This window comes from Mastomys coucha, unplaced genomic scaffold (genome assembly GCF_008632895.1).
Source record: "Mastomys coucha isolate ucsf_1 unplaced genomic scaffold, UCSF_Mcou_1 pScaffold2, whole genome shotgun sequence".
NCBI lineage: Eukaryota > Metazoa > Chordata > Mammalia > Rodentia > Muridae > Mastomys > Mastomys coucha.
In genome coordinates, this window is record NW_022196902.1 from 24,623,320 (window position 1) to 24,637,583 (window position 14,264).

The following is a 14,264-nucleotide window of genomic DNA, read 5'->3' on the forward strand; positions in this document are numbered from 1 at the left end:
AAAAAAAAAAAAAAAAAAAAAAAAAAAAAAAAAAAAAAAAAAAAAAAAAAAAAAAAAAAAAGATCATTAGAAGTCAGATTTCTGGTCAGTGTCTTTAGATAAGCACATGGTAAGAGACTAAGACAATGGTCATGTGTGAGAAATGTCAGCTAAGAGTTTACTCTGTAAACACTCCTAATTGTTGCTAGAAATCACCACAGACAAACATAACTAGAAGTCACCAAAGGTCATTGTATGCAAGCAGCCCTGACACATATCTGTAGGCTGTGTGCTTGGCCTGCCAGAGTCTAAACTCAGTGCTAATGGCTTAGGAAAGCCAGACAAACAGTTCGAGTTCTCAGATCACCATGAGGAAACTTGTTTAGGAAAAACTTTCTTATTCTCTGGATTAATAGAGGCAGGAATGGGAAGGTAACAAAATAGATAAAAGACATTACTTTCAGAAGTTTTGTGGAAGCATTTTATTAGATATTGTGGCATAAGATTTATCTATCTAAAAGATGTTGGAGACTTCTGATCTCCTTGGATTTACATGATATTGATAAAACTTACTTAGGGCAGAATTCTCTAAGACACATTCCTGTAATTTGTATTTTCTGACATATTTAGAATTTTAATAAAAGGATTCTACACCAATTCTTGGGATTGGTATTATTTATATTTTAGTTTCTATAAACTGAAGTTTTAACATCCATGAAATGTCAGAAGCTGTTCTTAAATATCCTGAGCTCATTTTAAAATACCTTGGGATTTTAGATATTTCTAAGCCATTGCTTTAATAGTAACTGCAAACATGGATTTCACAGAGACACTACTTTCTAAAAATTATATTTTTTTAATTTACCTGTGTGTGGAGGTCAGAGAATGACTTGTGAGGTTTGTTCTCTCCTTCCAACCATCAACCATGTGAGTCCTAGGGACCATTCTCAGTCCTAGGGGCCATCCACCGAGCTATCTGTTGGCTTAAGTACATCGTTTCCATTTTTTTCTTTTAAGTGTGTAAGGGTGTTGTGTCTTTTGTATACATGCTACATCCATGCAGTGCCAGATGAGGCCAGGAGAGGGAGTCAAATCCTTTGGAACTAGAGTTCCAGACAGTTGTTAACAGCAGTGTGTGCTGAGAATCAAATCCAGGTGCTACATGTAAGGGCAGCAAGGGCTCTTACCTGCTGGTCTGTCTCCTCACCTCATAGGCATGCTACCTTAACCACTGACACAGGCACACTTACCTTAACCACTGAGCTGTCTCCTCCGCTCATTAGGTTCACTACCTTTTAGAGAAACCAGTTAACCCTACATCTGCTTATCATGCCTCAGCAGTTGCTCACTGTGGTTCAACATTGTTACTTTGTGTCTCAAGACTACCCTTTTTATTTCCCCTATGGCACGGTTCAGGACAAGGCTTTGCTCTCCCCGAGGGGGCAGGGGGAGATGCGAGTATAGAGAAATTCTTTTTCTGTCATCTATATGGTCAGCCCTGCTTACCTAGTACTATACAAATCAACCTTGATTAGGAAAAATTGAACACACTTTTTTTTTATTAGACCATTATCAGGGATGTCAGTGTAAAAATAAGCATTCTGAGTCTTCAGTGTTAAATTTTCTTGTCTTTAGCCTTGTTAAATGAGTGTGAACATTTTGTAAAAGTATTATTCTGGATGGAGGATGATTACATAGCCTGTTAGGTCCATATATATAAAAACTTACCTTTTATCTGCCCCAATTTTTGTTAAGGCTTTTATGAATATGATAATCACCTACTGCATATCTTTTCTTACATCTCAACCAAGGTAATTACATCTACACTCAGGTAGTTATTGTGTCCCCACTCTACTTTCCTTATGAAGCATTGCTCTATACTCATTTACTCATGACAGACATCTAGGAATCCATCAGATCCCTCCTTTGCCCTTATCACAGTATCCAACCACACCCTGCCCCACTACTCAAAATGTTTTAGCATGGGTCATATAATACCATGCTGTTTCTTAACATACCACATCATACCATGCCATACCAGATCATTCCATATCATATTATATCATGCCAAATCATACCATATCTTAACATGTCATATCAAATCATGTCATACCATCTTATGTCATGCCATACCTATCATTGTTAAGTCAATTGATTTCCATTAGATATTCAATTGTTGGTAGAGTTTTAAGCACTATCAACAATTATTGATTGTCAAGATTTGTAGTCCTCAATGAAACTGACTACTTAGCAGTACACAATAACTAAACTGTTGTGACAAAGGGGAAAAATTCATATTAGCTGCTTTTAGAATTCACTTCTGTCTCTAATCTCCCATTTTATTCTCAACTAGAATTGTTCTAAGAACAGATTTTTTGAAAAACCTTTCAATGAAAGGGGAGATGCATGTTTTCAAAATGAATGCTCCTCTGTTTCTTTGCTGTGCTGAGTCTTGTGAGGACTAGCTTATCTTGTGGGCACTGAAGGCTTCAGTTGTCTCTGAGATAGGAGAACTGGGGAGCAAACACTGAGGAGCTTTGAACCTGAAAAGCCACAGAGCAGAGCATTGATACTTACAGCTGTCCTCTTCTTCAGCTATACATCTCACAACGTAACAGGCGTAGATGAAGCCCGCCAGCTGAAACAAAACACACAAGCTTTAGAAATTACACAGAGGTGAGAGTCTGACCTCCCTGAGGGAGCAGCACTTTAAAGACAAGCGGTTAGGTTCCTATTTTGGCTTCCAACATGAATCTTGATTCTTTCATGGATGTTTGACTTCAGCAACATCCATCTGCCTAGGAGATAAATATATTGCTTTATTTTTTCTCTGGTGTTTATGTGTAAGATTTGCTAATTGCTAGGTAAATATAAAACAACTATTTCAGGTACAAAGACTGGAAATGAAATATAGCTATTCATGAATGGACTCAATTTCTTTCCTTCTTTTAATTTATTTTTTGCTGTTTTTCTTTTTCTCTTTTATCGTCTTTCTCTTTCCTTTTTAAGATAGAGTAGCCCTGGCTATCCTGAGCTCTGTAGAACAGGCTAGTTTTGATCTCAAAGGTCCACCTGCCTCTCCCTCCTGAGTGCAGGCAAGTGACAAGACCAAAAGCGCCAACACTTACATTTATACCAGATTTTCCTTGAAGTCAGGGCTTTATGTTTCTAAAACCGAATTCCTCCCAACTATCAAAAGAGTTCAAGGAGTTTCCATTGTGTGTTGTACAGCCTCCTTGAAAGCAGGAGAAAGTCTTATTGAAATATGTAGCTGGAACCAGGGTGTTCTGAGCATAATTATGATGACAGAGATGCAGATGGAATTGGTCACCTATGAGTAAAGCTGATTGTCAGAACACTCTGAATTTGGGTTTGCACCTGCCCTACCAAATTTTCTGAAATGTCCCACAGAAAAATTCCTTCTTTATTGAAATGTGAACTTAGAAAGAACTCTGGCAAAGTCATTTAGCATGTAAGCCTCAAGATTGAATGGCTTTGTATACTTTCATAACAGGGTTATTTAATTAAATTCTTAGCTCTGATAGGAGGTAATAATGTAATTTACTGATAAGTGTCGTATAGCAGAAGTAATCCAAGTTTGTTGAATTCTATGTTTTGTTATGGTACAAATCAGTGAGTTTCATTATAAGATTTTTCATATAAATTAATCCTCATACCCTGTTCTTTTATATATTCCCCATGCCCACTATCATTACACTTCATTTCTCTTACTGTTCCTTTCTCTCTTCAAATGCTTTCCCTCCTGATTTCTTGTCATATATATGTATGTGAATATATATATATGAATACATATTACTATAATTACATATGTAATATGTAATTTTAGATTCCTTATGCAAATAAGAGAAGTATTTCATCTTTCTTTCCCTTAGTTTCCTTTCCACTTCATAATCCTTTTCCTTATCCTCTCACTATACCTTTTCTACTCTCATGTCCTATGTGTACTTATACATGTTCATGTAAATATATACTTAAATCTGGATTTTGTATGTGAGAGAAAATATTCAATATTTATCTATCTCAGTGGTTTTCCAAAAACCTAATTATTCCAGGTCCACCTACCTTTCTGCAAATGACATGTGTATTTTATTTTCTCTATTTATCCATCTATCAATGGCCATCTAAACTGATGCCTCAATTCGCCTATAGCCAATAATGTAGCAATTATCACAGATGCACAAGTAAAAGGTATGTTCTCAGGGTAATGATCGTGGTGATGTTTCAGCAAGGCATTGATCCAAGTGAGCACAGACCCTGATAAACAAACCTACCACCACCCTCCCTGTCAGAATTAACATTTTGTGTTAACAGATAACTTTTTGTAATCTATTGGCTGGGCAGGCAACTATCTTCTACCAATGGCAAACCTAAGGATGCCATTAGAGAGCATCTTGAGCCTATAGAAAAGCTTCCCCTGTCTTGATGTACCCGCCTCTCTGGTGTACGTGCTAATGGGTTTTAAACTTGCTGTGATTTATAACTTTCTCAGTTCTTTGAAACCATAAAAGCTTGGTGAAACTGCTTTAACATTGGAACATGGAATTTGGAGCAACCTAAATCTGTGTTTCCAAGGCAGAGTCACTCAGAATGGCTGGAGAATAAACTATTGCTTATTTTCCTTAGATGAGGGATGTAGTTTTTGTGCTGATAGTTTTGATGCCACAATGTAGGACCCAGAGAATGACTCATTTTCTTTTCTTTCTTTCTCTTTTTTAAAATATTTACTTATTTATTATATATATATGTATATATACACATATATACATATATATATATATATATATATATATATATATATGAGTATACTGTAGCTGTACTGATGGTTATGAGCCATCATGTGGTTGCTAGGAATTTGAATTCAGGATCTCTGCTCGCTCTGGTTGGCCCCACTCTCTCTGGCTAAAATATTTATCTATTATTATATCTAAGTACACTGTAACTGTCTTCAGACATAGCAGAAGAGGTCGTCAGATCTCATTACGGGTGGTTGTAAGCCACCTTGTGGTTGCTGGGATTTGAACTCAGGATCTTTGAAAGAGCAGTCAGTGCTCTTAACCGCTGAGCCATCTCTCCAGCCTGAATGATTCATTTTCACTGAAGGGATCACCCAAGTGGAAATCAGTCCCTATGTGGACCCATTGAGTCCAGGCCATATGGTGTTATTTCCTCTGCACTATTAGAGAGCTCTTTCCAGGATTCCTGACCTCCCTTGGTTTGATCAGTGGTCCATTTTTGTTTTTTGTGAGCTTGTTAAGAAGAATACTACTTTGACAAATACCCTTTACATCTATCTTCAAAGTATTTTGTTTAAGGTATCTGATTTTTTTTTTTATCTCTTTCTTTGCTTTAAAAGCATTTTGCTTTGGTTGGGTATGTTTGCTTTCTTTCAGATCCCTAAAGACATTTTGATCAGGATTTTATTTGTTTTTGAAACACTGGTGATATTTTGGGTTTTGTTTTGTTTGTCTTGGTTTTCTGTGTCTTTGACATGTTCTGGTTATTGTCATTTTAGCCTTTGTCTTCTGACATTGCTCCTCAAATTCACCATTCTGGGTTTTTCTACTATATGTCCAGTGAGCTTGCCAAGCCATCAGTCTAGTAACTTTATGAGTACCTGATGATAAAGACTCCAAAGTAAGGAAGTAGTTGTTACCTCCCCCCACCAAAAGATGTGGAACTGTCAAGGTGAACACTCCATATGTGCAAAGGTCTGATAGGAAAACCAAACAAACATATTCTGTACTTGGGTCAGAAGGAACTTTATTATCTTTCTTGGAATATATAAATGAGGGATTGGTCACTCAGTGTCTTGAGCTCTGCAAATATGCACAGATGTGCAAGGTGACCCCAATACCCAGTTGTAGAAGAGGGCTTCATGGTAAAAGCTGAGAAAATCAATCTCAAAAGCAGCATATGAAACGGACCCAAAACTCATATTCCTGAGTTAGTGTGGATAGGTAACTTTTCAGAAGAAAAGAAGAATATAGGGTACATGGTTCGCAAAAGCAGAAAATATTCAGAGATCAGTCACCATCAGGTACTTTTACTGGTTTATGAGTGATAATTATCAACTTGAAAGTATATGGAAAAATGGAAAGACCAATAGACCTAAATTTTACTACCTCCAACTTATTTATTTTATGTGTATAACAAAGTCCCAGGCAATGAAGTTATTATGACTTTTTATTGAAGTTATTATTTGTCTTTAAAAAGACAAAACATTCATAACACTCCTTCATTGCTGGTGGGATTGCAAGCTGGTACAACCACTCTGGAAATCAGTTTGGTGGTTCCTCAGAAAATTGGACATAGTACTACCAGAGGACCCAGCTATACCACTCCTGGGCATATACCCAGAAGATGCTCCAACATGTAATAAGGACACATGCTCCACCATGTTCATAGTAGCCTTATTTATAATAGCCAGTAGCTGGAAACAACCCAGATGTCCCTCAACAGAGGAATGGATACAGAAAATGTGGTACATCTACACAATGGAGTACTACTCAGCTATTAAAAACAATGAATTTATGAATTTATGAAATTCTTAGGGAAATGGATGGATCTGGAGACTATCATCCTGAGTGAGGTAACCCAATCACAAAAGAACCATATAGTATGCACTCTCTGCTAAGTGCATATTAGCCCAGAAGATCGAAATATACAAAGTACAATCCACAAACTACAAGAAACTCAATAAGAAGGGAGACCAAAATGTGGATACTTCATTCTTTCTTAAAAGGGGGAACAAGATACTCATGGAAGGAGTTGCAGAGACCAACTATGGGGCAGAGACTGAAGGAAGGACAATCAAGAGACTGTTCCACCTGGGAATGCTTCCCATATTCAATCATCAAATCCAGACACTATTGTGGATGCCAGCAAGTGCTGGATGACAGGAGCCTGATATAGCTGTCTCCTGAGAGGCTCGGACAGTACCTGACTAATACAGAAGTAGAGGCTCACAGACATCCATTGGACTGAGTACAGAGTATCCAATGAAGGAGGTAGAGGAAGGACCCAAGGAGCTGAAGGCTTTGCAGCCCCTTAGGACGAACAGCAATATGAACTAACTAATACTCTCAGAGCTCCCAGGGACTAAACAACCAACCAAGAGTTCACATGGTGGGACTAATAGCTCCAGCAGCATATGTAGCAGAGGATGTCCAAGTCAGTCGTCAATGGGAGGAGAGGCCCTTGGCCCTGTGAAGGTTCTATGCCCCAGTGTAGGGAAATGCCAGGGCCAGTAATCAGGAGAGGGTGGGGTGGTGAGCAGAGGGAAGTAGGTGGGAACAGGGTTTTGTTTTTGTTTATTTTTATTTTATTTTATTTTTATTTTTATTGGAGGGAAACTGGGAAAGGAGATATTGTATGACATGTAAGTAAATGTCTAATAAAAAAAAGAGAAACCATAAATAGGCAGCCTGCTTTAATTAAAGTGTAAAATATATGTTAACAAGTAGAAAAACAAGTAATTATATTACTCCCGCCTCCCCATTTATACTCTCCCATGTCCTTTCTTTCTCAAATTCCTGTTTTTTTATTACTTATTATTATATATATATTATTGTATATTAGGTGTTTGTGTGTGTATAAAATGAATCCTTATATACATACAACTTGATTAGTCTACTTAGTGTTTCTTGTAAATGTATGCTTTTAGGGAGGACCACTTGGCTATCCAAAATAATAATAATAATAATAGTAATAATAATAATAATAATAATAATAATAATAATAATAATTTTGCTGTGGTGTATAAACTTTGTTATCAACTTGACTCATTTGAGAAGAGGAAACCTCAGTTGCAGAAATGCCTTCATCAGATTGGCCTTGTGTTACTGCTGATTGATGTAGGAGGGTCCACTGTGGGCGGTACCATCCCTACCCAGGTAGGGCTGGGATGAATATGAATGAGAGTCTAGAAGCAAGCCAGTAAGCAGTAACTCTTCCATGAATTTTCTTCAATTTCTGTTTGAATTCACGACCTGACTTCCCTCAGTGATGAGTTACTAACCTTGGAGTATAAGCCAAATAAATAATTTTCTTTCCCAACTTCAGGTTATTTATTATAGCAACAGACAACAAACAAGAGCACAATTTTTAAAACTAACCATAATAAAAAGTTACACAGTGATTTGAGCATTAATATGTGATTATATTAACCTTTTCTAAATCTTTTATGTGCCAGGAGCCATGGGAAGGATCTATTCTCTGAATAGTCTGTCTCATTAGCACATTATCCTTGGGACTTGGGTCTGACCCTGGCTAGTTAATGATCTGTGAAGTTGGGTAAATCCCTTAGGTACTGCCTGTAACTCTCTGCTTTCCCCTGTACATTATGTTCCTACTATATATTGCTAAAATTTACTGACTTATCAATGATTTAACTTTTATTTTATGTGGGGAGTACTTGTTGAAATATTTTGTAAAACATTTTCCCCCTCAATCACAAACTTTCCTATTGATTTTTACTTATCACTTTATTACTTTGCAATGAAAATCTAGGTAACAAGTATTGATAAATTTTGAGATTCAGGGCCAATGTGTTCAAACTCATTAAAGTATTGTTGATAGATTCTCAGTTATTTACTGTACTCTCCCTGAAGACAGCTAAGGATCTACCTAAATTTTGCTTATCAGAAAGCTTATAATTTTATTCAGCTGCATTCTTGAACTACCAGGGGAACACCTTTGTTACAAAAGTAAATCCTGTTGCATTCCATTAAAAAAGCCTGTTGGTTAACAGAAGTTTAGCTTTTAAATTGGTTACCTCTAAATACAAATGTAATTGTACTTTTTCCCCAATTCTTCAGAATCAAAAATTTTGATATCTTCTAATTTCCCTACACCTATGTATCTCAAATTTAATTCTAACTTTCCAATAGCAACTTATAAAATTTAGCAGTAGTAGAGAGTTTCAGGTTATTTCTAATAATCCCCAGTGTTTCTAATTCTCAGTATCTCTTAAATGCTACCCAAGGTACCAACTGACATTATGACCAGCAATTTTATACTGTGGAAGCTGAGCACATGTAAACAGTATCATTCTAGAACAAAGACAGCCAACCACGGAGACAAACAAAAATGTTTCCAGACATTGTCACAATTTCCTTTTAAAGGACAACATTGCCTTTGGTTATAGCCACTCTTTTTGATACAGTCCCATTGCCACCTTGCAGAATTTGTAATTTCAAGTAGATTAAAAAATCGGCCAGGATAAAGGGTGAAAATTGTATAAGTGACGAGTGGTACAGTTGGTTTCATTAATCCCTGCAACCACCCTTGGATCAACATTATATGTATGTTTCCAGAAGACATGTAATTAATGTTGCTTCTCTAGAGTGAGATTCTCAAGGAGGAAAGTGATGTGTATGCTCAGGCTTCAGCAGCAACGTTAGGGAAGGGTTATTCTGGAATATGGAGTCAGGAAAAGTTAGGCTAGCCATGATTAATCTTACCCACATGGGAGGATAAAAATTAGACAACACGGGCTATGGTCACTCAGTCATCTTCAATTTAATGCCAACCCTTTGTTCCCAGCAACAGGTAGAATAATCGAGGCAAAACCACTCCCCCAAGTATGTCAGTAATAAAGACCCAATCAGCATTTTCTTAATCTCTATAGCAGGTGGGATTTCCGATGTGACTGGAGCCAGTAACGAGGCGTGGCAAATAGCTGGAGGTGGGTAGAGAGGTGTGGTTAAGAGAAGCAGGCAGGGTCTGAAGAACCAGCCCTCAGTCAGGTTCAGACTTCAGCAGCTTAGAGTCGTAAGCCTTTGGGGAAGCCTGCTCTCTTTAGCTAAAGGACTAGAAAAGAGGCAGGGTGGCAGGAAACAGATTAATAAACAATTACCTCTTCTTCAGCGAATGCTACAGGAAAAAAAGCAGAAAACAACTGTATTCTCATTCCTCAGTTACCACAGCAAAGAGCAGGGACCAAAGACTTCTTTCATGGCCAGACTATGGGGTCTAAAAAGCCAAAGAAGGACTGTAGATCTTTATTCTAGGAATTAGGAAGACTCCCCTTTTTCTCCGTGTGAGGGTTAGTAAACCTAAACCCCTAGCATCACTCTGTAGTAACACATCACCCTAGGCTTCCTTGGTGGAGTGATGCAGAGGTGACAGTGTGGAGTGAGGACTATGGATCAGTGCTCAGCAGTCATAAGGTCTATCTTTACCCTGTCGTGTTTGTGAGGGGCATGGAGGAGCAGCAAAGTTTCCTTTGACCTATCTCAGCAGTGATGCTATCAGTGAGGGGCTACTGCTTATCGGGCAGTTCACTGCATCTCAGCCTTAAAGACAAGCCCTTCTATTTTGAAACTTTCTGGAGTCTAAATGAGGATCCTGGACTTCTAGCACAACTTGAAAGAAATAACCTGGAATTCTCCTTCCTTCTGTCCAAGTTTTATGGAATGAATCAGCACAAGCAAAAGCATTAATTAAAAGCCAGAGTCCCATAGCATGATACCCTAAATGTCCATGTTTCAATTAAATTTCAATTAAAAAATACTTATCAATCCAAGAAGGATCTCAGAATGAATAAAATGAGAATGAATGGAAGTGATTATCTAACAAGTATTTTAAATTAAGCACCATGAAATGCTTCAATAATCACTTATAAACAAATGAGATAAAACAAAAGAAAAAAAGAAAAAATCTAGGAAGGTCTCAGAGAATAATTAGAAATTCTGAGGGTAAGCCAATGTAGAAAAACTGAAAACTTAGAAGTGAAAAATAATGCAGTTACTAGAGTAAAAAAAACAGCCTTAGAAAAAGAAAAATTTGTCCCAAGGGAGAAAAATATTTAGGCTTGATGACAGGAGACAGAAATCACCTTTTAGGCAACAGAGAAGGTGATGAAAACTGTAAACAGAGCATTAAGTAACCAAGTGACTAAGATCCATGCCTTTACAAATGTATTGATGACAGTGATGTATGTATGTATGTATATGTTTAAGTATATGTATATATATACACATACACACACACATACACAAGGAATAGAGTGAGAACTTTCTACATTTAATTTACAAAATCTTCACGAACCTCCAAGCTCAATAAACTCTAGACAGCATTTTTCAAAACAAACTCACATAAGATACAGTCATAGGTTTGAAAACTAAAGACAAAACATTAGAAGCGAGAAAGGGAAACATTTACATGCCTCCAATCTGGAAACATAGTTTCTTAAAAACCGCAGATGCAGTTATGATCTGGAACATTTACCTTAGAAAGGAACAAACATGTGGACACTGAAAGCATGCTCTACTGTTTATAGCACATTTCTCCTCAATAGTTGAAGCAAGGCACAATCTCATGCCCTTCAGTGCATGGGGAATTAAACAGTGTATACATCTGTCTCATAAAATCCCATGCATAGAAGTAACTCTTGGTTTACACAACAAATTGAGTGAATTTCCACAGACCTGTACTTTTTGAAAAAAGCCAATTCATGATCTAGAGAGATGGCTTAGTGGTTGATAGAGCTAGCTGCTCTTCCAGAGAACCTAGGTTCTATTCCCAGTACCCACATAGCAGCCCACAACTGTCTATAACTTCAGTTCCATGTGATTTGACACCTTCACACAGACGTACATGTACACAAAGTGCCAATCCGCATAAAAAATAAATAATCCATATATATGTTTTAAAAAGCCAATTCCAAAATTTTATATTATTTAGATTAATTAATCATTTTTTAAATTTATGTTTATGTCATGCATGTGAGGGCAGTTGCCATACCTGCTGGGGCAAAAAGATGTCAGATTCCCCTGGAGCTAGGGTGGTAAATGGTTCTGAGCCACATTCCATAGGTGCTAGAAACTGAACTCTGGTCCTCCAATCAAGCAGTAAGTGCTCTTAACTACTGAGCCATCTCTCAAGCTTTCAAAACTATATATTATTTAGTTCCACTTATATAACATATATTGTCTGTTTGCTTGACTTAAGAAACATAGTCTTTGAATATGAACTAGGCTGGCCTCGAACTCTAGCCCTTTTACCACCTGAGTGCAGAGTTTTGCCATGAATCGCCTTACTCAGACTGTAGTCACTAATTGTTACCCTGTAAAAGTACTCAAATCTTGGACAGACCAGTGTTTGCTAGAGGCAAAGAGGTGGGGGTTAGAGGGAAGCAGATATGACCATAAAAGGTAACACAGAATATCATTCCCTTGGTAGGATTCCTGCACCTACAGGCCATCAACAGGAATAACACTATCTAAAGGCAGTCTTTTCTTTCTTTTTAGAACACACAGTTCTATTAGGTTTCATTATGGCAATTTTCAGACAAAATTGGTTTTTGTTGATTGTCCTGTCTTTCTCTCCTTTCTCCCCTCCCCTGATTGCATCTACTTAAATTTTTGTTACTATGATAAGTACTTTGATAAAAATCAACTTTGGAAAAGTGAAGAGAGAACTCGAACAGTTAGCCACATAAAATTCACATTCAAGAGCAAAGAAAATAAATGTATCTGTGATTATTTGGTGACTTCTAGTTTTCTTCTCTCTTATTCAGGAGCCTTGGCCTAGGGAATGGTACTGCCCACATTGTTTGGATCTTCTTATATCAATTAACAATCAAGACAATCCTCCCATAGATATGCTCATAGGCTAGCATGAACTAGATAATTTTAAAAATTTAAGATAATGTAGAAATTAAGAATTTCTTCCCAAAGGGAGGTGGGAATGTGTTATAATTCAACTTCAATTACAAATATCTATTTAAAAAGAGTTTCTCTTTAAGAATGATATTAAGTTGTGTCAAGTTGCTCATTAAAACTAACCAGCGAACTCTGCCAGCCCAGTGACTCGGGTTCCTTCCAGTCTGTCTGGGCTGGTGTCCAGAGCAGACCTTGGGCTCAAGCTCTGTAGCCAGTCCCACAACACCCAGAGGAAGTTCCACTTCCAGGTGATCTAACAAGCCCAGAATCACAGGATCCCAGAATCACAGGGTCACAGACACAGCTTGACTCTGAGGAGTTCTGACACAACCAGGATCACAGGAAGGACAGGAACCACCAAGATTTAGCAAGGGCAGGTAGCACTAGAGATAACCAGAAGGCAGGGGGCAAGCATAAGAAAAGAAACAACAAAAACCAAGGTCACTTGGCATCATCAGAACCCAATTCTCCCACCATAGCAAGTCCTGGACACACCATTACACTGGAAAAGCAAGATTCAGAGATAAAATCACTTCTCATGGTGATGATACAGGACTTTAAGAGAGACATAAATAGCACCCTCAAAGAAATACAAGAAAACACAGATAAAGAGCTAGAAGCCCTTCAAGAGGAAACACAAATATCCCTTAAAGAACTACAGGAAAACACAATCAAACAGGTGAAGGAAATGAGCAAAACCATCCAGAATCTAAAAATGGAAATAGAAACAATAGGCAAGACAGAGAGACAACCCTGGCCATACAAAACCTAGGAAAGAAATCAGGAGTCATAGATGCAAACATCACCAAGAGAATACAAGAGATAGAAGAGAGAATCTCAGGGGCAGAAGACACCATAGAAAACATGACACAACAGTCAAAGAAAATGCAAAAAGCAAAAAGCTCCTAACCCAAAACATCCCGGAAATCCAAGACACAATGAGAAGACCAAACCTAAGGATAATAGGTATAGAAGAGAGTGAAGACTCCCAATGTACAGGGCCAGCAAATATCTTCAACAAAATTATAGAAGAAAACTTCCCTTACCTAAAGAAAGGGATGCCCATGAACATACAAGAAGCCTACAGAACTCCAAATACACTGGACCAGAAAAGAAATTCTACGAACACATAATAATCAAAACACCAAATGTACTAAACAAAGAAAGAATTTTAAAAGCAGTAAGGGAAAAAGATCAAGTAACACATAAAGGCAGGCCTATTAGAATTACACCAGACTTCTCAGCAGAGACTATGAAAGCTAGAAGATCCTGGGCAGATGTCATACATACCCTACAAGAACACAAATGCCATCCCAGGCTACTATATCCAGCAAAACTCTCAATTACCATAGATGGAGAAAACAAGATATTCCATGACAAAACAAAATTTACACAATATCTTTCTACAAATCCAGCCCTATAAGGATAATAGATGTAAAACATCAACATAAGGAGCAAAACTACACCCTAGAAGAAGCAAGAAGATAATCTTTCAACAAATCCACACAAACCTAATTCTACCTCTTACAGCAAAAACAACAGGAAGTGACAATTACTTTTTCTTAATATATCAATATGAAAATTAATATTACCAACATA

At 37.4% G+C, this 14,264-nt stretch overlaps 1 protein-coding gene across 5 annotated transcripts in view; it reads right to left on the reverse strand.

Moving 5' to 3' along the window:
* The window catches only part of Nkain2 (sodium/potassium transporting ATPase interacting 2), a 1,006,098-nt gene that overhangs the window by 35,822 nt on the left and 956,012 nt on the right, over positions 1-14,264 (reverse strand). For all 5 annotated transcript variants that reach the window (XR_004121597.1, XR_004121598.1, XR_004121599.1 and 2 more), the window contains one exon: positions 2,557-2,617. Coding sequence is in view for 2 of the 5 variants with exons in the window: in XM_031380728.1 (XP_031236588.1) it covers positions 2,557-2,617 (61 nt within the window). In the remaining 3 variants the exon portion in view is untranslated. The remainder of the gene's footprint in view (positions 1-2,556; positions 2,618-14,264) is intronic.